The sequence below is a fragment of the Pristiophorus japonicus genome, chromosome 14, assembly GCF_044704955.1.
Source record: "Pristiophorus japonicus isolate sPriJap1 chromosome 14, sPriJap1.hap1, whole genome shotgun sequence".
NCBI classification, from domain to species: domain Eukaryota; kingdom Metazoa; phylum Chordata; class Chondrichthyes; family Pristiophoridae; genus Pristiophorus; species Pristiophorus japonicus.
The window spans coordinates 116,717,850-116,744,203 of record NC_091990.1 but is presented as its reverse complement, the minus strand read 5'-3'; the positions used below and the strand labels follow the sequence as shown (position 1 = coordinate 116,744,203).

Below are 26,354 nucleotides of genomic sequence, written 5' to 3'. Positions count from 1 at the left end.
TCTGCCCAAACAAGAATGTCTTAAATTTTGAATGAAGTATGAAAAACTTCTTTTGCCTTCCAACGGATACGTGAGTGCAAGCTGTTGCACTAGTTCTATTTACAAGCACTAGTCCCAAGCCTAAACAAAATCTTAATTTCATTCTAAACTGCTTAAGTGAAAAATAAAAATGAACTAATAAATTAAGTTCACAGCACAGCCATATAAATAAAATGTGCCCTGGGAGTCAGTAGTCGTTCTCTTCTATTAACTACCTCAGTGACCTGACACCATATGAAAGGGATATTCTGCAGAGACAAGGATGCCTTAATTATGTCAGGCTCACTTACCGCCTAGAAAATTAATGATTTAATGAAGCAACTTAAAAGATGAAACCACCACAGCATTTCTGTGTTAAATCATAGATTAATTAACATATTGTTAATGAACTGCCACAGCAAGCACACCTGATCAAAGTCCTAGTCACCTGAGCTCATCTTGTTGAAAATTTGTAATTTTAACAAAAACAACTTTTGCAAAAATGTTTCAGCTTCTTTCTGGCGCCATAAAACGTTAATTAAAAATAAACTGAGGTTTGCGCCACAATTGTATTAGTCAAGAAAACTAATATGCAGCAACACGCAAACAGCAATTAAAAACGACACTGAGATGAAGTACGAATAATACAAAGACAGACATAACATTGGCAGACAATAGTTTGCTCCCAGATTTTAAACATATTAAAAAAAACAACATACTTGGTATAAACTAATAGCAGATGAGAGACTTAATTTTCAATACATCAATAGTCGTAAAGTTCACCATTGGCACATTTAAAAATGTATGAGACAAAGACTGTCCACTAAATAGAGCATAATAAATGAATGAGCGTGTGAGGCAAAAAATATTTCCACAAGTAAGCCTACTAAATAACTCAAATCGCTTCTCGGCCTTTTGGCTAAGATCTGCATAACTAACCTGACCAGCCACCATGACTTCCGGGTGGTTTCTCCCTGGTCAGGAAGGTATATGCTTACATTTTTGTAAACAGGAGGTGGGTGGGATGGCTTGACCCATCCACCTCCACGGAGGTGTGTGGGGGACCTGACCCATCCACCTCCATGGCACGAACCTGGTATTGCAGTACTTCCAGGAACGGTGCAGTGGCTCTAGGCCTTTTGGCTAAGAGCATTGGCGCAGAGTGATCCTTGACTGGTGCAGGGTGACCTCTGGCGTTTGTGACTTGACAAAGAATTGGAAACGATTGGCTACGAATTTATTAAAAAAAAAAAAAAAATAGAAGGCACACATGAGCTTTGGTCAGCCCGCACCTGAAAACATTTAGCATGTTACATTGTAAAATGGTCATTACGCTAATGTGAATTGTCATTCATTTAAAAGAGCACTTTGCTACTCTCCCGTTATTGTATGAACTATCCACCCCTCTTGACAAAGTGAGTAGAAACCCCTAACACCTTTAAATATGTGGGTTGAGAAACTAGTGAACAGGATCTATGACTAATTATTGATGTTGTGAGTGTGGAAATATCATAAATATTTGCATAGTTCTCAGATCATACGTAACACAAATTTATCATTATTTCCCTTTGCTTGACAACGATATATTTCTCCACCCCAACAAACAATGCGGGTTGCCAATATTGTGTTTAGATTAAGTAAACTTTAGGGCTGTTAAAGGACAGAAGAAAATTGAATTGTGACAAGTAATAATATCGATGAATTCAGATAGCAAATGGCAGTGCTTGAAAAGTGCACATTACAACCCGATTATCCGCAAAAGATTTTTTGTAAGTAGGGATCAGATCGGGAGATCAGTAGGTATCGGGGTTTGCTCATGAGAACAGCAGAAGTCAATTTAAATTGAATTTGTAGTGCCATGCAAACAGTCATGGTATGCAAAGAGTTTGCACTGTACAATAAATGTGATCCACAAATTCTGAAGTCGTATAGATTATTTAATCATCGTGGCTTAAAAACACAGTTATATAGCTAAGATACGAGTGAAACGAACCATCAAGTCAAGAGACTAGCAGGAATTGAGGCCAACCTGATACGCTGATTATCTGACAATTTCCATTATCCTTAAGAGGAGAATCCCCTCTTTTACAAGGAGGAACGGGGATCAGGACAGCAGAGATAAGATTCCTGCCTTAAGTTCAATGTGGGGTAACATGTACATTTTAAGAACACATTCAAAGTTCATGGAGCTGGTTTTACTCAGTCCTTGTTCCGTGCATAGTGGCTTTCAGCACAGATAACTGTTATGATAATACTCATCACTATTGGCACAAAAGGTGATCAAAACTGCTTAAAATCATCTGCATGAATTTCATGCGTTCTTAAATAAAAATCCTGGAGTGGGATGACAAGCACACTGAAGGAATATTAGTAGTGCAATTGTTGTAAGTCAATCTTTTGAATTAAAATACAATGAAAAACAACTTATTTTAGTGCAAAGAATAATGGATATTCTACCAACAGTTTCAGTAACACTAAAATTGAAGCTAAAGAGACGATGTCTGTTGTAGTGATATGCTCACTGGGTGCTAACAGCTTTTATGCCCAAAAGGCCATTTGATGAGTAAGAATGAAGATGCAGCAGTAATAAATTGGATTTTCTATTCTGTGAGATTTCTAGTTAAATGTCAGAAGAGACTAACAAGGATATATACATGATATTTTTTATGATACTTTTTTTTTTTACAGTAATTTTGTTCAAGTAAAAATCTAACAGGGGAAAACACCAAATAATTCGTAAGTGTTGCAACACATTTCTCACAGATTATGAGGTAAACAAAACCTCCCAATATATGGCTACTTAATCCACAGTAACCAATTGGAGATCATTGCTCCAAACCTTGCAACACATCAATTTTAATTCTTCAGTACTGACAGCAAACATTGACTACCTGGAACACAATGGGTCCCAGTGTCTGCATGTCACCCAGCACCATCAGAAAGTATATAGAGTAAGAGCTGTTTTCATAAATTGCATATTAGTAAACTCTGGCCTTGCTCATGGGATTCATGAAGAAAGATCAGTGTCTTCTAATCATTCCTGGGCACCCATTATTCATTTCAAATCTTATTTAAAACCAGCTGATCTTCCGTGGTGTTGTTCATGCTGAGTTGAAGGAAATGCTGTTTCGTAACAGAAAAGAGAAGGTTGAGGGGTGACCTAATAGGGGTCTTTATGATCATAAAGGAGTTTGATAGTGTAGACATGCTTCCACTTGTTGAGGATTCCAAAACTAAGGGACATAAATATAAGATAGTCACTAATAAATCCAATAAAGAATTCAAGAGAAACTTCTTTGCGCAGAGAATGGTTAGAATGTGGAACTCGCTACCACAAGGAGTAGTTGAGGCGATTATCATAGATGCATTTAAGGGGAAGCCAGATAAGTACATGAGAGAGAAAGGAATAGAAGGATATATTGATAGGGTTAGACCAAGTAGAGGGAGAATGCTCATGTGGAGCATAAACACCAGCATAGACCAGTTGGGCCAAATGGCCTGTTTTGTGCTGTAAATTCTATATAGTTCTATGTAATATCAACAAAGTGTGACACAGGACATGCACACTTTGCACAAGAATTTATATGTACACAGTTAGATATATTCAAATTAATTCCTGCAAGACCTCATTGGCAAACTACAAGTTATAAAGAAACATTTTGAAATATCATTTTTCCCAGTAGCATTAACGTTGCCAATAATGTGAAACTGAGTTCACGTTCAGGAGCTCAGTCACTCTTTTAATTGTTTTCCACCATCAACATGAATTCATTTGATCTAAACAATCTTATTTTCTATTGAAATCGTGGTCACATTTTATTTTTCAGCAAACTGGTAACTGATAAAACGACAGTCGACAGCAGGGTATCCTGGTAACGGGAAAGTCTTGTAGTTCCTGACTGATATAGTTTCTAAGCAATTGCCAAAGTTAGACCATCAAGGACATGACAAATAGGGTTATTATCTGTAAGTAGATCACATTAGGAAGGAGATTTTAGCTGATTTAACCACCTTTGTCTGAGTCATAATGAAAACCTGTGTTCCACATTAATTTGAGATGCAATCAAAGCTTTCTTTTAAGTGACCTTAACACAATTTAAACATTTCTATTTGTATATTGATCTCACACAGTAAAACAGGTAACTGAAAACAATTTGCCATAAAAACTCAAATTAAGGGGTTAAACGGAGACTTAATAGAGGTGTTCAAAATTTTGAGGGATTTTGATAGAGTAAATAAGGAGAAACTGTTTCCACTGGCTGGAGGGTCGGTAACCAGAGAACACAGAGGGTAGGTGAGGAGAAGTTTTTTTTAAGCAGCGAGTTGTTGTGATCTGGATTGCGCTGTCTGAAAGAGTGGTGGCAGCAGATTCAACAATAACTTTCAAAAGGAAATTAGATATATACTTAAAATGTGAAAAAATTGTCATGAAGAAAGGGACTAATTGGATAGCTCATTCAAAGAGTTGACACAGACGTGATGGGCAAAATGACCTCCTTTGATGAAAATCAGTGGTTTCTGATTTGTGTTAATTTTATATATTGATTAGTATGTACCAAGCTGAAGGAGACTTCATGTAGCTGAGCCAGTACCAGGATAAGACACGATTACTAAAACACGTTTCAATAAAAATTATAACTATGTTATTTCAGCTTCATGTAAATTCAAATTGAGGACTAAATACTTCTTCAAAAGCAAAATACTGTGGATGCTGGAAATCTGAAATAAAAACAGAAAATGCTGCAAACACTCAGCAGATAAGGCAGCATCTGTGGAGAGAGAAATAGTTAACGTTTCAGGTCAATGTCCTTTCGTCAGAACTGGAAAAGTTAGAGATGTAACAGATTTTAAGCAAGTGCAGGGTGGCAGGCAGGAGTGATTAAATGACAAAGGGTATGACTGCAAAGCAAAAGGAGATGGTAATGGGACAAGTAAAGAAACAAAAGATGAGTCTAGCAGAGGTGTAAATGGGAAAGGCAGAATCATCAACAGCTGCCATCTGAAAAAACAGGGGCAGAGATTATGATCTGAAATTGTTGAATTCGATGTTGAGTCCAGAAGGCTGTAAAGTGCCCAATCGAAAGATGAGGTGCTGTTCCTTGAGCTTCATTGGGACAGTATAAGAGGCCGAGGACAGAGGTCAGAGTGGGAGTGGAGCAGAGAATTAAAGTGACAGGCGACGACTAAATACTTCTTAATATGCTAAACCAAAAATGGGCTCAATTTTCCCCTAGCCCATTTTCTGGTGTATTGTCAGAGTTGCGCTGCTTAATTAGATAAATAAATGCGCCAGAAAAAAATCTCCTAAGTTTCCCCGATGTTTGGGCTGTAATCTGCAGCTGGGCAGCGTGGCCAGTTGCCTCGGGGGGTGGAGCCTGTGGTCTGCGCTGGAAAAAGGAGCCTGGCCTTCTGCGCATGCACGGGGAAAAAAACTGACGTTCTTGACGTCGCTGAAATGCCCGTGCATGCACAGTAGAGCTCCCTCCCCACCTTGAGTCTTGTGACCTCTCTCTCCCTCCCCCCCTTCCCCTTCCCTGGGCACCAAGCCTTCAGATCGGCTGTCTGCGACCCTCTCCTGTCCCCGAGTGAGGTGCCTTCCTGGTCCGCTGTGGTGAGTACCTTCTTGGTCCGCTGTGGCCCCCGATTGCGTGCCTGCCGGTCAGTTTGCTTCCTCACCCGCCGAGCCTCTCCTGTCCCCGAGTGAGTGCTGGTCCCGGTCCGCTCTGCTTCCCGCCGCTAGCCCAGCCGATGTACTTACCTGCGTTGATTTTTTTAACTCTCCGCTAGGGTTTTCTTGAGAGGCCACATACGCTGGCCTAAGTAGAAATGGAGTAACCATCAGCTGGCCAAAGTTCCCTAAATGGCCAGAATTGGCGTAGATGGCTGGTAACGCCCCTCTTTGAGGAAAAAAAAAACTTAAGAAAAAAAACCATAACTAAATGAGCTACGCTGGTGCAAAGTGATTGGGGAAACTGGGGATTTTTAAGTTAAGCTAGAAAAAGCAACCTACCCCCAAAAAAACGGCGCAAATACTGGGGAAAATTGAGTCCTATAACTTACTACCAACTGTTCTACCAACTAACAAAGCTAGGCTGAAAATTCACTCTCAACACTGCAGTACAAGTTGACAAAATATAGCTTTTATCTAATAGTTCAATTTAATTAGTTTCTACATTTAGTATGGAAACATTTTCAACGTATTTATATTTTAGACGCATGTACCAAGGTCTTCCAATGTTTAAGAGATTAAACGAAATGTGTACACAATAAATCAAACCTGCAGTCTGATTGCATTGCCTAATTTAGACTAACCAGACTAAAATTAGGCATCAGCTTACGGTATTTCCTGTCTGGTAATTGATTCAATTAGCGTTGGTCATTTTTGTAACATTAGATCACTGGCAGGTTCCACCAATATCTCGTAAACGGTTTTGGCTAAATGTTTGCATCAAAGGTATTCACTCGAAGCCAGTGCACTTCAAAAAGTACTTCATTGGCTGTAAAGTGCTTTGGGACACCCGGTGGTCATGAAAGAAAGAAAAGAAAGACTTACATTTATATATATATATATTAAAGGTGCTATATAAATGCAAGTCTTTCTATGTTTTCTTTCTGTTGTGGCAGACAGACCAGGGAGGTCAAACTCAATCTCCATTCTGTGTTGACATAACCGATCTCAGCCAGGGCTTAGAGAGGACACTACAATTAACCTCAGTGCCTCGCGTTAGGCAGGGCAAACCTGGCTAGGGTTTTTGCACTTGATCACGATCCAGTGGCTCCACGCTGCAGGTGCGTACGGGTGAAAACTGGGTGAGGTTAGGGCTCAACTGTGAAGTCCTCTATGGTCAAATAGCCTGTCAAAACTCTGTGCCTAGGGCCACACAACAGATTTTAAAATCTGGGCAAGGTAGCACAGAGCATCCGGCACCTGTGGAACTGTACTCCAGCCACGAATCATCACTTTCTGGAGAGGAGGAGAACAGAGAAAATTGGCGAGGTAAAAGAAACACTCAAATAGTTTTAAAGATAATTAGGATTAATTTTAACACGAGCGTTCTGTCCTTCTTGTTCTAATCATTTACTGACAATGTTTGTTTTAACGAGTGAGTACTTATGACATTGTGAGAGCAAATGGCTTGAAGGAGTCACTATATTCAACAGTACAAGAAAGCTTGAGCAACAGAGTTAAAATGACAGGATTACCGAAGCATCATGAATTAATTACAGCATTTCCACTGATATTAATTCAGCTATCTCGCACTGTTGGGCACAGTAGCTCCTCCCATCCAATTCTCCCAATTATGTTCTTAACACTCTATTTAAATCAATCTCCAAAAAAAACAGCACAGAAAAAGTGCTGTTTAATTTAAGAAAGTTCATCAGAACTGGTTTACATGGTTTGACCTTTAAATGGTGGCATGATTACATCTTTACGATCCACACACCAATGTGAACGTATGAAGCAAACTGTATTTAAACAATCATCTCAAAATTGATAATCTTTCTCCATTTTGTTGTCTAACACTTCATTATCCATGTTAGATAGTAATGTCGACCTGAAACGTTAACTATGTTTCCCTCTCCACAGATGCTGCCTGACCCGCTGAGTGCTTTCCAGCCTTTTGTTTTTAATTTCAGATTTCCAGCATCCACAATATTTTGCTTTTGTTGTTGGAAGTATTCATAATCCGTTGCAGTACCGTTGATCACAGCAAAATAGTACACATTTGTTTACTAAAGTAAAGTTTCTAAAAAGGTAAAAAGTTTAATGAAATTCTTTTACATGTAATAAAGCGATCTTCGAACACAAGATCTAAGAAAAAGAGGGAGGGAGATATGGGAAAGGCCTTGGTGAGATTGGCGATCAGAAGCCTTGGGGAGATCGGAAAGGTTGGAGTGTGATTAAAAGCGTTGGGAATATCGGAGGTTGGGGGCGAAGGAAGCAGTTTAGATTAGGGTCTGGCAGGAAGTATTCATGCTCCTCCTGTCCCACAAGCAGTGCTGAACGTGACGATTCTGGCCATTCTTAACTCCTTCCAGCGACCAGGTTTCCCAAGCCTTGGGAAACCCGGCCCGTAATTGCACCGCCATTGACGGCCGTGCTTTCAGCTGGCAAGGCCTTATGTTCTGGAATTCCCTCCCTAAACCTCTCCACCTCTCGATCTTCTTTTTTGACCCATCTTTCCCAATATCTCCTTGTGTGACATGGTGTCAAATTTTGTCTGGTAACACTCCTGTAAAGCAGCCTAGGACATTTTACTATGTTAAAGTCGCTATATAAATACAAGTTGTTGTTGTTGTAGGCATTAGAAGTGATATTCTGGTACAATTTGAGGCACGCAGCCTCTGGAGAGCAGGTTAGTCGCTCATTCCCCAATCCTATCACTGTTAAAACCAGAAGTGGACTTGTTAGAGATGGGTTGAGGTCAGGTCTCCGGTTTTTGAAATTTGAAAGATACCGCCCCCACCCAACACGCAGGGTTAAAATTATCACCATGTTTCTGTGGGTCAGCATGATGTTGCAAAGCAAAGGATGCTGTTCAAACAGAGCCTGAGAATATTAGAAATTGAACAAGTGAATAGAAAATGGCATCTGACATTAAGAAATGTACATAATGAATAATTAGTGGTAAAAATAGCAAAGATAATTACATAGTTAGGACTCTTAAAGAAGCACTTTCCTATCTGCAATCAAAAGCAACAAATCTTCCACCTGGTATTACGCATTGTCAATTTGATAATGTACTTTCTTTTCCATACAGAACCACTGCTTCAGCTCTCCAAACACAGCTCCAATCACTCGGTTTTTATATGTATCCCTCGTCTGTGCTGTCAGATTGTTTGTCCGACATCCCAGACGTAGATTAGCCATAATTTCCTCCAGTTAAACATTAGGAAGACCAGCCCCATCACAAACTCCGTTCCCTTGGCACCAACCCATTCCCCTCCCTGTCCACTGTCTCAGGCTGAACCAGGCTGTTCGCAACCTCGGCTTTCTATTCGATGAATTGAGCGCCCAACACCTTAGCCTCTCAATCACAAAGACTGCCTATTTCCATCACCGTAACCTCGCTCGTCGCCGTCTCATTTTGGGGAGGAGCAAATCTAGGGGCCATCAATATAAGATAATCACCAAGAAATCCAATAAGGAATTCAGAAGAAACATCCTAACCCAGAGAGTGATGAGAATGTAGATCTTGCTACCACAGCGAGTAGTTGAAGCGAATTGTATAGGTGCATTTAATGGGAAGCTATAGAAGCATATGAGTGAGAAGGGAATAGAGGGTTATGCTGATCGTTAGATGAGAAAGAAAGGGAGGAGGCTCGAGTGGAACATAAACACCAGCATAGACTGGTTCGGCCAAATAACCAGTTTCTATGCTGTATATTCTATGTAATTCTATGCTGCTGAAACCCTCATCCATGCTTTTGTCACCTCCAGGCATGACTATTTCTAGGCTCATCTGACTGACCTCTCATCTTCCACCTCTGTAAACTTCAGTTCATTCAAAAAACTGCTGCCAATATCCTATCCTGCACCAAATCCCGCTCACCTATCACTCTTGTCCTTGCTGACCTACATTGCTCCCAGTCTCCCAATATCTCAAATTTAAAATTCTCTTCCTTGAGTGCCCTTCATGGCCACTCCACTCCCTATCTCTGCAACTCTATAATGCAACCAAATCCCCTTCCTCCAATTCTGGCCATTTTTTCATCCATTCCATGCACCCCGCCCCCCCCCCCCCCCATCGCCCTTTGTACCAGCACTGGCAGCCACCGAGGCCCTCTGGAATTGTTTGCCTAAACCCCTCTGCTACTCCATCGCGCTCTCCTCCCTAAATCCCACCTCTTTGTGACCAAGCTTTTTGTCCCCTCCCTGTTCACTGTCTCAGCCTTCTTTTCGATTAATTGAAAGCCCAACACCTTACCCGCTCAAATCACAAAGACTACCTATTTCCATCAATGTAACATCGTCATCTCTGTCTCAGGTGGGAAGCATGTGGCCACCCCTTCTAATATGTCCTTCTTTGGCTTGCCGTCCATTTATTTCCGATTATACCTCTGTGAAGCATGTTTGAATGTTTTTCTACATTAAAGGTGTGATATAAATGCAAGTTGCCGTTGTATCACAGAGCAGCTCCATAAAGCAGAAGTTGGTACTTTGGATCAGCCTGTGCCTGACGAGTCTGAGCTGGGAAATTTCTGTCATAATGTCACCGTGGTAGCAATGAACTGCAGAAGTTCTTTACCTGCGCTGTTACCAGAAACAAGAATCACCAATGAATCAAGAAGCCTGGGGATCATGATTTCCTGCAGCAGGGCAACACTGATGCTTTGGTCATGACCTGGTTGGCTTCTACAACCATCCTACCATGAAAAGAAGAACCTGAAGTGTGGGAGAAAATGGCTGCTGTAAATTGCGTTTTTTTTTATACTGTAACTTAGGTTAATTTTTGTTTTGTGTAAGAATGATGAAATTACCAATAGTATGGGTTTCCATCACTTTTATTTAGATGATGTTTACAGTTAAGAGATGGGTAAAGAATGTTAATGATATTTAGGAGCTGGATGCTCATAGCTTAATTTGGCAGATAGTGAGTGCAGATTAATGATTAGTGATTGCCATGTACACTTGTGGGGATCTTGGATTACGACCAAAATATAAGATACAAATCTTGTGTATGCATGCACTTCCTATATTCACAATTTTTGGTCACACTTTTATGCCAACATTTAACATTCAAACTGCTAATGCAAATATTTAGAATGGAAATCCTATATGTAAACATCAGTCTATAACAATGTAATTGCAGACTCTGGCTAGTAGGTAGCAGTGTGGAGCAAGTTTCTCGAGTCTCTCTCCTGACTCCATCATGTATATAACAGAAACTTATACTGATCATCGGCAATGCCACAGACAATTTACTCGTATCTTATAACACACTTGTAATCTGACAATTTCAGCAAAGTCATCAGCTGACTAATATATTCTCCATAAGACCCAATGTTCAAATAACTAAAGAGATGTCTGAAACAGTTTGTTCTATAGAGGTTTGCAGTGGTGCATTGTATTTGCAGATTGTTTTATACAGTATGAGTTTCACCAAATCTTTCTGTCAGCAAGCTACGCTGAAATTTCCTGAGTACCTCAATAGAATACAACGGAACATAAAAACTGGCATAAAACAAGTGGAAATCTGCGTAAACAATCAAGGTCTGAGGAAAGCGCAGAACTTACTCCAGATTCCTTCTTTAATTCCCTCTTTAACTACAAAAACTAAATTGAAGCCATAAAACCATCATTTATGCACATTAGGCACAGAATGTTTAAGAAAATGCAATCATGGAAGGATTTTCCAATTCTTACTGCAAATCATTGTGATGACATAAAGATGCATTCAAAGATACAGAAAATACATTTTAGGTCTTAGTGAGGAGCAATTAACAAAAGACAAATATCGGCATAAAACACCTGTAGGCGTACATTTACATCCAAGTCAGAACTGGCGTAAATTCAGGAGATTTGTGAGAGTATGGGGGGTGGTGGGGGTGGAGCTGTATTTGTGAGCTGCAGAGGGTTTTGGAAGAGGATTCGCACAATCAGCGTAAATAATCAAAGAAATTCTGGCATATCGTAAAAATAATCATGTCACTTACACCCGGATTTCTTCAATCTTTTGCACAGAAAATCAGCATTGCGCTGTACTTACACGATTGATTCGGTGTAAGTTTTAAGAAAACTCATGTCCCATTCATGTTTTTGAGTGCTTACATCCAACCATAGATATATAAATGTATAGCTGATCTAATCTCATCGGTGAAGCCATTAGGACTTGGGACCAAGTTGCCAATACGAATATTTAATTCTAACTAATGTGCAACTTCATGCTAGCATTGGGAGGGCATGTGGGGGGCAGGGAAGAGAGCGGAGAAGCTGCTCATGTAGCAATATTTAAAAACCCGTCAACAGTGCAGAGCGAGAAAGAAATTACAAACAAATTAATTTGAAGTGTTGTACTGTAAAATTATATATTATGGAAGGGGAAGTGAAATAAAAATTTTAATTTCCACAATTTACTACTGACTTTATCATTCACGAATTATCAGTTCGGTTTCAGTAGCGGAAATAAAAATGATTGTTACATGGTAAAGCAGCTATGCTGTGGAAGGATGCTCAGCATAACTGCCATCACAAATAATTAACAGTTGTTTAATAAAATCTTCATATTGCTGTTATAAATAAATAACTAATGTTTGATAAAAGCTGCTGTAACACTGCAATAATCAGTTAACAATATTCATTAAATACAAACAACTGTAACATTTGCTAATTGTTCATAGGTCAACAGTTTTGCTGAAAATTGATCATGGAAGCTTCTTTATAAATATTTAATAACCGACAATTAAGCTGTTAATCACTTGTAGCTATGGTGCAATTAAACGTTCAAAGATAGCTCATAGTTTCCCACTTAAAATTGAAGTGTTTCTGCTCGCTGCTACCCTGAGCTGAGAAATACTGCAGGTTACTGACCAGTTAAGAGAGATTTATGACGGAGGTCAGACCTCATAAGGGATGTAATGTCCTTTAAACAGCCAGTAGCTGATAAACACTCTGCATTTATAACTCTTGCTCAAGTTTCCAAAGCTTGGCAACCTCCAAAGTATTCGCTCTGGCTGCCGGGTCCTGAAAAGGAAAAAAAGTGGAAGTGCTGGTTTGTAAATTTCATTTACAACCAGACAGTTCTTGATTTAGTGGCCCAGCTTCAAAGTCAGTTGCTTGCAACAGGAATGCCCATGTGGGTGTCCTATAAAGGAATAAATCAGCCACAATTCCCATAAATCCACCTCCTGTAGTTACAGTTATCAGACTAAATCTGGCTTTAAAAAAGGAAAGAAGCTTATACCCTAACAAGCTTGCCTGTAAAATTCAGAAAAAATTTCTGAGACCGTTCTTGAGCTTATTTCACTTTGGTCATTTAGGAAGGGACAGATAATGATGAGCAACACTATATCCTCTTCCTAGGGGCTGGTGCAATAATTATTAAAACTGCTTGTTACAGTATCTGAAAATAACTTCTTAGTTCTTCTGCTCCAATTCAGTCGATGCACGAGTTTTATTATTCCATGACTACTGACATCCCATCAAATCTCATTTCCACAGAAGCTGTTACCTTATCAAAGTTGCCGAGATTATAAGCAAATCTTGCCCATTCACCTGCACTGAGAGAAATAAACAAGAGACCCAGTATCTACCCTGCATTATATTTCTCTAGCTCGAGTCAGAAGGTCATGGGTTTGAGCCCAACTCCAGGGACCTGAGAGCCGTTCTCCCAGTATCCTGGGCAATGTTCATCTCTCAACCAACACTACCAAAGCAGATTAATTGGGAACTTATCTCATTGCTGTTTCTGGGACCTTGCTGTGTACAAACTTGCTGCTGTACTTGTTTACATAAAAATGGCGACTACACTTCAAACAGTAATTCATTGGCTGTGAAGCGCTTTGGGACATCCTGAGGATGTGAAAGGTACCATACATATGCAAGCTTCTTCTTTCATACACTCCAAATGTTTATGATACACGCATCCCATCCAACAATTTCAGCTATGATCACATTGGGCAATATTTGGGGAAAACAATAAGTGTGCTTTCTAGGCTCCATTCTAAATTCATCCATGTCCTGTTTTAAGAGGGGAAATCTCAAATCTGGGTCTGGCCCAAGGTTTGATTTCTGATCTGCGTTTGTTCACCTCTGCCAGGGCAATGGCACGAGTGGCGTTATTTCTGTAGTGTTCAGGCATTAGAAATGGGGGGGGCGGGGATTGGGGCGGGGATTGGGGAGGGGTGGAAATGGTCAGGGTTCTCACTCCCAGCAACTCTGACTGGAAAATGGATGTGTGAGGATGGGATCGGCTCAGCTACGTGTCCTCCATAATTAGTTTATTTGCCACCACTGATATCAAGGCGACTGCCACCTAAAGAATTAGTGGCTAGTGAGACAGGAAACATCTTCAGAAGAGGGATGACTGGGTCCGGGCGGAGGAGGGGGAAGGACGGACAGTGTGAAAGTGAACTGGGAGTGAAAAAAATCAACTGCAGCAGTCAAAGTGCCAATCAGAACCAGTAAAGAATCTTACAATTCTGCAACATACTATGGCACTGTAACTAGATACATTTAATTCTAGTTTAGCCTTTAATTCCCCACTCAAAAACTCTGTACATAAGTGGTAATCCCTCGTAAAATGCATGATGTTTCTGGAAAAGAAATCCCCCCCATACATTAAATTAAAACTGCATGATGGATAACAAATGCACATGAATATACAGGATATCCTGTGTGGAAAATGACATTTCCATTCAGCTTACAGTATAAACATGACTGTAACCAACGGCAGCAGTCAATGTGCCATATTCATTACTCAAAGCTTCAAGGCATTAATTTTATGCACGTTAAAAACAAAGCACTGGTCTGGAAAATGAGGGGTAACTTTCAGATTAAAAAGTTCAACCTGTGGACTTCAATTGATCTCTTTGGCAATCTTTGTTACACCATAAACTACTGTTTATAATTTCTTAGAATCAGCAGTATTTCTGCACCATTTTAAGGTAATCATGGAATGATACAGCACCGGTGGAGGATATTCGGCACATCGTGCCTGTGCCAGCTCTTTGAAAGAGCTATCCAATTAGTCCCACTCACCCTGCTTTTTCCCCACAGCCCTGTAATATTTTTCCCTTCAAGCATTTATATAATTCTCTTTTGAATGTTACTATTGAATCTGCTTCTATCGCCCTTTCAGGCAGCGCATTCCAGACCATAACAACTTGTCGTGTAAAAAAATATTTCCTCATGTCGCCTCTGGTTCCTTTGCCAATCATCTTAAATGTGTGTGTTCTGGTTAACGACCCTTCTCCTACTGGAACCAGTTTCTCCTTATTTAGTCTATCAAAACCATTCGTGACTTACTTCACACTGCTCTGCATTAAATTTAATCTGCCAAACGTCTGCCCATTTCACCAGTCTGTCTATGTCCTTCTGAAATCTGTTACTATCCTCCTCATTGTTTACTATATTTCCAAGTTTTGTTTCATCTGCAAACTTTGAAATTATGCCCTGTATACCAAAGTCCAGGTCATTAATATATATCAAAAAGAGCAGTGGTCCGAATATGGGCCCCTGGGGAATACCACTGTACACTTCCCTCTAGTCTGAAAAACAACCGTTCACCACTACACTTTGCTTTCTGTCCCTAAGCCAGTTTTGCATCCATGTTGCCACTGTCCCTTTAATCCTATGGGCTTCAATTTTGCTAACAAGTCTATTATGTGGTGCTTTGTCGAGCGCCTTTTGAAAGTCCATATACACAACATTTTATTTATTAGCCCATACTGTTCCAAATGCCAATTCATTTTGTCCCGGATCGTTGTCTCCAAACATTTCCCCACCACCGACATTAGGTTGACTGGCCTGTAGTTGCCAGGTTTATCCCTCTCCTCCTTTTTAAGCAGGGGTGTAACATCTGCAATCCCCCAGTCTTCTGGCACCGCCCCCACATCCAAGGAGGATTGGAAGATTGTGGTCAGAGCCTCAGCAATTTCCACCCTTACCTCCCTCAGTAACCTAGAATGCATTCCATCCGGATCGCATGACTTTTCTACTTTGAGGACTGCCAACCTTTTAAGTACCTCCTCTTTGTATATTTTTATCGAATCCAATATCGCTACTGCCTCCTCCTTTACTGCTACATTGGCAGCATTTTCTCTCGAGTGAAGACAGATGCAAAGTACTCATTTATACCGCAGCCATGCCCTCTGCCTCTACAAGAATATCTCCTTTGTGGTCCCTAATCTGCCCCACCATTCCTATTCACTATTCTTTTACTACTTATTGAAACGTATAAGATTCTGAGGGGTGCTGGACGGGTTGGATGCAGTGAGGATGTTTCCCCTCGTGGGGGAATCTAGAACTAGGGGGCATAGTTTCAGAATAAGGGGTCGCCCATTTAAAATGGCGATGAGGAGGAATTTCTTCTCTTAGAGGGTCGTAAATCTTTGGAATTCTCTACCTCAGAGAGCTGTTGAGGCTGGGTCATTGAATATATTTAGAGATAGACAGATTCTTGAACTATAGGGGAGTCAAGGGTTATAGGGAGTGGGCAGGAAAGTGGAGTTGAGGCCAAGATCAGATCAATCATGATCTTATTGAACGGAGGAGCAGACTCGAGGGGCCAAATGGTCAACTCTTGCTCCTATTTCTTACATTCTTTTTATAAAATACGTTTGGGTTGCCTTTTATGTTAGCTGCTAATCTATTCTCGTACTCTCTCTTCGCCCTTCTTACTCCCTTTTTTAGATCTCCTCTGTACTTTCTATATTCAGCTTGGTTTTTTAACCAATCTTATGTTGTGAAGTATGTTCATGTGGCAGAGACTAAGAACATTTAACTCAAAGGCTGCAGAGTGATCACTACAGAATCACTAGAAATTATTTGGTCATATTTTAATCAGCATTAATGTAGTTTGAAGCATTTTTGTTGAACATTAACTATTCTTAAATAGTTACAGAGAGTAACTGCATTCTTAACATTTTGTAAAAAAGTGTGAATAATTTTGCCAAATGAAACATCTCCATTTTAAATAATTATCACCTTCATTATTACATTGTCACCCCACATCTCCACTGAGAGTTTTAAGTGTTAATGTATGGGAGCAAATGTGTTAATGGAGAGGCAAAATGCATTTCTAACTATACATGTTTTTCAATGAACAGATGATTTTCTATACATTAATCACAAAGATTGTTTCAAATGAATATATTTCACTAAAAGCACAAATATGAACTTTGAAATGCTGCAGCAGGTCCGCTACATTAGGACAAGGATTGACAGTGAGCGGAATGGATAATTTTTCTGTTTCTTCCCAATAACACACTAAGTATTTTGGTCGAGTATAGCATGGGTCATTTACAATGAAAAGTTGCCCAAATGTCTTGACAAAGCTCACAATACCAATTCCTCAGAAAAGCACTAGAGTTCCAATGAAGATTTATACTGGAAATGTAACCACTCTTTCTCTTGATTGCCTCGCTATGTATTTTCTGTGTTAGTTTCAAACTTCCAGTGTTCGTAGTTTTCTTATTACCTCAGAAAAACACCCCAGCTACTGTGTCAAGATGACTTTCATACCTTGGCCGTCTTTATGAACAAGATTGCTAAATTGCTGCCAATTCTTGGCTATGGATTGGTGCCTACGGGATACTGGATTGAGAGATGGCCTGAAGTCCTTTCACTCATGACAACTCATGATGGAGAGCATCATATGTTCGTTTCAGTTTGGGCTGAATGGCAGAGCACAGATCACCGAGTCAAAAGGACGGTGCTGCAATGCGCTGTACCACTCCCTAAAACATTCTTCCAACAAGTAACAGTTGGCAATAACGCAGATGAACATTAGGACACATAAATCCTACGACAGAAAAGAATAGATCCCAGTCAGACCAAACTGCTACTGTGCTGCCCAATGAAAATTAAACACGTGACGTTTCCAGTTAGCAAAATTACAATTCAGAAAATACATACTTCTAAGAGTTAATTATACGATTGAAGAAACTTCAAAAAAATCTGTGATGACATTTGTTTCCTCAGTTTATTCCTTTTCAAGCAACAATGTTCCAGAAAATGTACTCGTTCGTGCCAAGGAAAGCTGCACTGCACATTGAACATAACAATAGATCCGTTAACAGTTAATCTCCACCAACAATTCTCCGCAAACTCTAGATGCAGTCACGTTATTGGTAATTGTCATTAATTTCATCCATTCCATCTCCCTCACTGGCAGCTGAATCAGACGATTCACAGTCTCGGCATACCAATTTCCCCAAGCTGAGCTTCCAACCCCATAGCCTCTTCATCAAAAAGGCCAACTACTTTCACTTCTGTAACATTACCTGTTCCCCTCCACCCTCTCTCTCACCCCCCTGCTGCAGCCCTCATGCATGCCTTTTGTCACCTCCAGACTTCACTATTTCTGTGTTCTCCTTGCTGGACTCCCATCCTCTACTGCCCTACAAACTTCAAAAGTCTGCTACCCATAACTTGTCCTGCACCAATATCATGCTCACCTATCCCCCCTGCCCTCGCTTATCTATATTGACTCCTGGTCCCCTTACGCTTATAATGTAAGCTTCTCATCTTCTTAAATCCCTTCATGGCCTAGCTCCTCCCTATCCCTGTAATCTTCTCCAGCCAAACAACCCATCCCAAACTCTATACTCCTCTGATTCAGGTCTCTTCCGGCTCCCCACCTGTCCCTTTGCCCCACCATTAATGTGGACGTGTCTTCAGCCGCCTAGGCCCCATGCTCTGGAATTCCCTCCCTAAACCCTTACGTCTCTCCACCTCCCTCTCGTTCTTTAAAACACATTTCTTTGATCAGGCTTTTGCCTATTGCTCCTAAAATCTCCTTCTTTGGCTCAGCATCTATTTTTTGATTATGCCTCTGTGAAGTGCCTTGGGACATTTTTCTGTGTTCGAGGTACTACATAAATACAAGCTGCTCCTAATTAATAATTATTCCTTTTGCAACCGAAAATAGCTTTAATCGCTCGTTTATAATGAAAAACAACCTCCAAAGTAGGTGTTTTGCCATTTCAGAGCAGTCCTCTAATCAATTAGGATTTGTCACCAGATAATGATGTCACCATGCTGTCTACTGCTGGGTAAAATAGGAATGCCAATACATGAGGATGACTTAAAAAAAAGATTTCACACAATGCATTTTTACTATTGACTAAAGGAATGCTTTCAGGATATTAATGATCATCCTATATTTTGCTGAATTAAAAAAAATAAAGGAGACAATTGTTAACAGCAGGTAGTCTGGTGACGTCATGTACTGCCTAAAGGCTACTGATAATCTCTTCAATACAATTCATAGAATTACACAGACATATGGGCTCAATTTTCCCCAGTATTTGCGCCTTTTTTTTTGGAGCAGGCTGCTTTTTCTGGCCTAACTTAAAAATCCCCAGTTTCCCCAATCAATTTGCACCAGTGTAACTCAGTTAGCACAAATGTTTTAAGTCAGTTTTTTTTTTCAGCCAAAGGGGGCGTAACCAGCCACTTACGCCACTTCTGGCCATTTAGGGAAGTTTGGCCAGCTGAGAGTTACTCCGGTTCTGATTAGGCCAGCGTATATGGCCTGTCCTGAAAAACCATCCCTAGAGTTAAGGAAATCGGCATAGGCAAGGAAAGTGGCACAGCAGATGCCCAGAGACACTGAAAGAATTGAAAAACACATAGCAGCAACTTACCTCCAACCCCGCCCGAAGGCTGTCCAGTCCACACACACAGTCTGGTCCCATTCTCAGTCCCCGGTTCACACACACAGTCTGGTCCCATGAGAGAGAGGGAGAGAGAGAGAGAAAGAAAGAAAGAGAGAGAGAGAGAGACCCGAACTGGCGACCGAGAAGACCGCACAGCCTTCGGGCGGGGTTAGAGGTAAGTTGGTGTTATGTGTTTTTCAATTGTTTTAATATGTTGGGAGGTGGCTGTATGCTTCACTTTGCAGCCTCAGCTCGAATTGTGTCCATGGCAGCCTGAGCTTTTTGCCGCAGATCAAGGCTCCACCCCCAAAACTAAAGGTCAGGTTAGGCCATGCCAAAATAAAGAGATGCAACGGGGAAACTTACAACACTTTTTTTTTGGTGTATTTGGACCAAAAAAAATCGGGCGTAACTCTTCAAGTAAGCCAAAAAAATGCTTTTGGGAAAATTGAGCCCATAGAATATACAGCACAGGAACAGGCCATTCGGCCCAACCAGTCCATGCTGGTGTTTATGCTTCCTCCCATCTTTCCTTATATAACTCTATCAGCATAACCCTCTATTCCCTTCTCCCTCATCTGCTTGTCTAGCCTCCCCTTAAATGCATCTATGCTATTTGTCTCAACCACTCCCTGTGGTAGAGAGTTCCACATTCTCACCATTCCCTGGGTAAAGAAGTTTCTTCTAAATTTCCTATTTGATTTCTTGGCGACTATCTTATATTGATGACCTCTAGTTTTGCTCTTCCCCACAAGTGGAAACTCTCCCTCTGTGTCTACTCTATCAAAACCCTTCATAATTATAAAGGCCTCTATTAGATCACCCCTCTTTTCAAGAGAAGAGACCCTGCCTGATAATCCTTTATTGATAGGTATAACCTCACAGTTCTAGTATCAGCCTTGTAAATCACTTTTGCACCCTCTCCAGTGCTTCCACATCCTTTTTATAAAATGGCAGCCAGAACTGTACACAGTATCTTTCCCCATATCTTCCAATCCCTTTCAGATCAGGTAATAAATCAATGGTTGCTGTCAAATAAATAAGAAAAGATCCAATTTACAACATGTTTTAAGTGAAGTTGGAATTGTATAGAAAAATAGTGATGGAAAATAAGTTAAATGAGTGTCTGTTGGAAATTGTGCTAGATGAACAGTGACTTTATGGCTTTCATTCATGTGGGCCCCATATCCAATTTGCATTATTAAGCTTAATTTGTTTGGCCTCCAGTTCAACATATTTGCAGTGCAGTTAAGCACCTTGGGACCTTTTACTATGTGAAAGGCACGATATAAATGCAAGTTGTTACAGTGCTTCCTATGTTGCTGAGCTCAATGCTACCTACAAGGTGTAATAGGCAGTATAGCTGGTTGTGCATCGCACTGTCCAGATCTCGGTCTCAGGCTGGAAGCTGTAGTATAATAGTGGCAATGGGATGACTTGTGCATCTTCAAAATTAATTAACCAAAGTCTTTCAGATAAACTGGTATTGTGTTAAGAAGCTCCCTGCAATCAGTCAATTTGCATGAGTAGCCAAGCTTGTTCTCCCAAAATGGAGTTGGTAACTGAAGAGGCATGGGTGTAGTAGTAATTAGATGAAATACAAATATACAACAAGCACATTAAGATCACTGAATGAGAATTGTGAGGCATGCTGATCAGGTTGTACACCGTGAAGTGGACTGGTGGGAAACTTTAGTAGCAACTCAATTGTTATCTGTTGCCAACAATGCTTACTCCTCCCCGCTAATCCCTTCCACCTCCTTCAAGATCTAATGAATTGTGAGTTTGCTGATCTCACAAGACCAGTTGGGTAAAGAACCCACACTGCCACTGTTAAGCAGCAGCAGATGCGACTCAAGCCTACAGGAAATAAATAAAAAGAACAGTCAGACACTGCACGAATCCTCAGAAGATTCCAACTTCACCAGAGCAGAATTCTCTCAAGTCACACTACATTAACACTTGAAACTAGACGTCTTCAAATCAATTTTGCTCGACTTTATGGCTGTTTGCAATTATAACTTGTTCCTCGTTCTTTTTTTACGAAGCAACTTGGTGGTAGGCTTAATCGGGTTACTTGTGTGCATGCATGTCCGCCCAGTCAAGCATGGAGCTGAAGGGAATGTTAACTACCTAACGTTGACAAGAGAGACAGCTACAGATCATTCATTACAGAGTAAAATTACACCACTACTGATTGGTGTTTCATCTTGAAAGTAAATCAAATATAGTTAAATCAAAAAACATATGCATTTCAGTACTAGTAATACGATAAAGATTTAAAATAAGCTCCACCTAATGTTGTAAACTGTACCAAGGCTATATGTGGAAAATATAGTCAGAAATGAATAGGAAAAATCTAACCAATATTCTGAGAGTGGTAGAATTTTGTTGGATTAACACAAAAAATCCTTTTCAAAGTATTAGGGAATACTACACCAAACTGCGTTAAAACGATGGTGCAGAAAATTCATTTGGTTTCTTCAATAGAAATTTAGAGATTTGCCGTTTATGCAACAAGGTTTTCCTTGCAGCTCAGGTGAGGAACTTACCCAGATTCAGTAGCAGCTAAGTCCAGTGGAACTTCATCAGGTAGGAAAAAGCTGTGGCACTTGACTGAGTGCTGGAGCTCGGTACTCATTGTTTTAGAAAGATCGTAATAATGGCCAAATCTTGAGGAGGACGTCAAGGCTGTCTGTCAAGTGAAGAACACAACTTCAAAAGTCACCCAAAACATACCAGCACTAAATTGTATTTCAGGAAATGTTACAGTGGTTATCAATTTGGCAGCAAAATTTTACCATGCTACGCTATAATTGCTTTATATAATCACACTGAATGTTGGTGTTACAATATCAGAACCACAAACTTACTGCTGATTTATGACTCCCTTTGGAAGAAAAACAAATCAACGTAATAGTAACCACAGTAATGTATAAACATTAACTTAGCATAATATTTATTTTGTGGGATGATAACGCTTTTACTGAAGCTCCTTTAGTGACTCAGTTGGTAAATGTGGGATGTCACCTATAGACTGGAAGTGCCGAGGTTCTGGGCTCAGTTAGTTGATCTCAGCCAGGCTGCCAGTACAGAGACTGCAGTCTGTGTCTCCGGAGTGGGAGAGAGGAATGTCAGTCAAGGTTCCCTCTCACGATGGGTGTCAGCCGAGGCTCAGGTGGTAGCACTCATGCCTCTGTCAGAAGGTAGTGGGTTTAAGTCCTGCTCCAAAAACCTGAGCACAAAATCCAGGCTGACATTCCAGTGCAGTACTGAGGGAGTGCTACACTGTCGGAGATGCCGTCTTTTGGATGAGACGTTAAACCGAGGCCCTGTCTGCTCTCTCAGGTGGATGTAAAAGATCCCATGGCACTACTTTGAAGGACAGCAGGGGAATTCTCTCTGGTGTAGTGGTCAATATTTGTCCCTCAACCAACATCACAAACAAATTATCTGGTCTGCTGTTTGTGGGACCTTGCTGTGCACAAATTGGCTGCCGCGTTTCCTACATTACAATAGTGATTACACTTCAGAAAGTACTTAATTGGCTGTAAAGTGCTTTGGGACATCATGAAGTTGCGAACAGCTGAATAGCCACTGGACTCACTGTCCAGGCTTACACAAGTATAGACACTTGAGCAAGACATCAGTGGTGATTCATGCCTGTGGAATCAAGAGACTTTTAGGAGGGAACTGGCAAAAAATGAAATAATAGTGATCTACAGGTATAATCTATCAGTTTTAAAAAACAATGCTACCACTTTTAGGCGATAAGGAATGTTCTGCATTGCGTTATATGCATTGCTTCACAACTGGTTCAATTAAAAAACAGACTAGTCACTATTTTAACAATATCTTTACAATTAGATTATTACATTTTTAACATCATTATCCACTGAATTCACATTTGTTTGATCACCCTTGCAGTATATAGAACACAGACACATGCTTTTCAGCAAGAGATGCCATTGTAAACACATCCTAGGAGAGTGAATTTATTGTTGTACAAGCACTGAAAACAATTTATACAGGGGTTTGTCCTTTGGTCTGTATAATCTAGTCTTTATCTGGATTACCCATCACTATGTTTTTATTGCATTCTCTGCCAGGGCTCATCTTTTCATTGTGTACATCCTAGTCTCCTTAACATGGCCCTGACTAACTGAACTTTGATCTGATGTCTTCATTCAGGAAAGCACCAGGTAGTCTATTTCAGATGCAAATCCTCGCTGAGGCCCCGGTAGTGTTTTCTAAGACAGCAAAGAGAAGAAACAAGAAGTTTCCAGGGTCTACTCAGAGGATCCCAGGGCACACTGGTGTCCTTAATCCACACCGCTATATGGATTAAGGTGGGGGGGGGGGATAACCTTTTTTTTAATTCACAAGAAAGAGTATTGCTTCTACAAGCTGGGTGGAGACAGATCTTACTATAATAAAACAGTATGTAATAAAAGCATGGTCTGTGTCAGAGAATTGTGAATAGGCCTCGCTTTACAAATTCCCAGGCCCAGTGGGAAGCTTGCTAAGGCCTACCTGAACCAACTAAGTGTGAGTAATCTGGCTTAGTTGAATGGCTAGGGGAAAGCTTTTCTTTCCTCAGAAGTTGCAAAGTTGATAAATTTATTATTGGAGGCAACAGCAACTTGCGCTTGTCCCCCTCATTGCTTAAGCATGGATAGGCTGGAAGAGAGGAACAGGCAGAAACTGTCAGATAGCAGACTGCTGGCTTTCAGTCTACTGTCTGCTGCTAAATGTTTCTAATTGCAACACTAATGTGTTAGAAATCTCAGATTCAAGATGAACCTAGGCAGAAAATTGATTTCATGCTGTGACAGCTTATATATTGCCCCAAGTACACAAACATGTCATTGAGAAGCTTTTGCATCCCACAATTTTGTTTACAGATGAATTACAGTTACTTTAGTAACCTTGGATAAAAGGACTTTTTGAGGTTTTTAAAAGAGCTCCTGCAGAGTACGCTACTAGTGGACATGTTTCTGTCTATTATACAGCCGTCCGCAAGATAATGTACAGTTGCAATAAATGCCAATGAATCATTTACGTTTCAAGAGTGTATTTAAATTTTAAACCACGACATCGCTCCTGATTTGTGCAACAATCTGTAGAAATAACTGGGACTTACAAGCATGGAAGAACTAGCTGGTGGGCCTTAAGGGGGCTATTGAGCCTGCGGTCATTTTGTGTCACTTGTACGTTATCTTCACAATGATTAGATTGCTATGACAATGAAGCTGATACATTCTCAAGTGCTTTCTTTACTCATTTAGCACATGGATAAGCAAGTCAATTGCTTGATTCAGTGCTTTCCAATTGACAGATCATACTATCTCTGTGAAATCTTGTTCAACCATATTTGATTCAGTATTGGGTTCTGTTGTCTTGTGGCGGTATATAGATTCTTGATGGAATGAATGCAAACACAATAATATACTTTTTGCACATGTTAACCCCATTGCTTGTGTCAAAAAACTTCCTCCAGGTATCATGAAAAATATTACATAAATGCTTAACCTTCCTGGAAACAAGCTGAGAGATTCATCGGAGTCAAGACACAGAAATGCATTTCAGAAGTATAGAGAAACATTAGCGACAATTAAACATTGCAGCTGTAGAAACACTTGATTTTGATTGAAACACTTGAGTGATTTCAATTAGTAGTAGGTTGGGCAAGAATTATTATGAATTGGTTTAAGATAAATGTGATCATATGTACAGCAATCAGGTTGGTCTCTTTTATGCATTCTGCAGTATTGTGCAATCTCTAAGATCTTGCTTCAAAGTTAAGGAAATTAGGAACACACATAATTAACCTTTCGCCGCCTTAAAATCTCATTCATTTTTTATTCTGATGACATCATGAAGTTCCATTCCACTGACATGAATGAAGGTGGTGAACGGGAGGCAGAACTCCCCCTTTGATGTCACCTTCGGAAGAATTCTGCACAGAAGCCTGTTCCCAGGCTTTTTCTAAGCATAAAGCACTACTGCGAGGCACGATTGAGACATGGAGAAATATGCTAGCATTTTTCTTTGGAACATTAAGGATTATTTGACAATTCAGTGGAAAACATTTCTCTGTTAACTGTATTCAATGTTTAGAAATGAACTTCATTCATGCGATTAGCCACTTTGATATTGCTGGAAACTTTGTGAAGCACCCAGCATCCTTTGAGTGCTAAAGTCCAGAGAACATCAGAGGTTAACATAACTTTAAAAAAAAACTATTTGTTCACTTATAAACTTGAATGTAACATTTTATTTTACACTGTAACATTCTGATATATTAATAGATCGGAATAAACTGGATTATTTGGTTGGGAAGTGATTTTTTTTAATAGTAATACATCAAGAACCCAAAAGCTATTTACATTTGAAAAGAGCTCGTAGAAGCAGCACTCCTCTGCTAAATATGTACCAGTAACTTCACACTGTGAAATGGACTGAAGCCAAAGCAACGCAGGGATGAAATGTGACCTCGGGGACAAATTACAAGTTTGCCTTATAAATACTATAATAAAAAAAAAGTCTTTCACCCTGAATTTTGCACATTTGTAAAAGTCGTGCTTTGTTTTCTACCAGTTTCCAAAGGTTGGGATGCACAATGGCTTTTGATATCCTGATCTATGATCTTGGAAGAATGCTTAGCAATCGTATAATCTAGTTTATTTAGCCTTATTAACACAACAATGCACTGTAAAGTGAAATTAAATGATGAATTCAAGTATGTGGAATACATTAACCTCTAACACTCTGTCTCATTTTGCCTCAGCACTAAAAGGAGTTGGTTCCAGTGATTTTGAAGTGGATTGTTGCCACACAAAGTTAGAAAGAAAGGCAACTGCACACATTTACTTGTGTCTCTCGAAGGGGGAGGGGGAAGGGGGAGGGGGAAGGGGGGGAGGGGAGGGGGAAGGGGGGAGCGGGGAGGGGGAAGGGGAAGGGGGGAGAGGGGGAAGGGGGGAAGGGGGGGAGGGGGAAGGGGGGAGGGGAAG

At 40.3% G+C, this 26,354-nt stretch overlaps 1 protein-coding gene and 1 pseudogene across 5 annotated transcripts in view; one reads left to right on the top strand and one right to left on the bottom strand.

Annotated features, from left to right (window-relative positions):
• The window catches only part of elp4 (elongator acetyltransferase complex subunit 4), a 280,802-nt gene that overhangs the window by 185,558 nt on the left and 68,890 nt on the right, over positions 1-26,354 (bottom strand). For all 5 annotated transcript variants that reach the window (XR_011596605.1, XM_070899520.1, XM_070899522.1 and 2 more), the window contains exon 5: positions 21,894-22,036. Coding sequence is in view for 4 of the 5 variants with exons in the window: in XM_070899520.1 (XP_070755621.1) it covers positions 21,894-22,036 (143 nt within the window). In the remaining variant the exon portion in view is untranslated. The remainder of the gene's footprint in view (positions 1-21,893; positions 22,037-26,354) is intronic.
• LOC139280383 (U2 spliceosomal RNA) lies at positions 918-1,148 on the top strand (annotated as a pseudogene).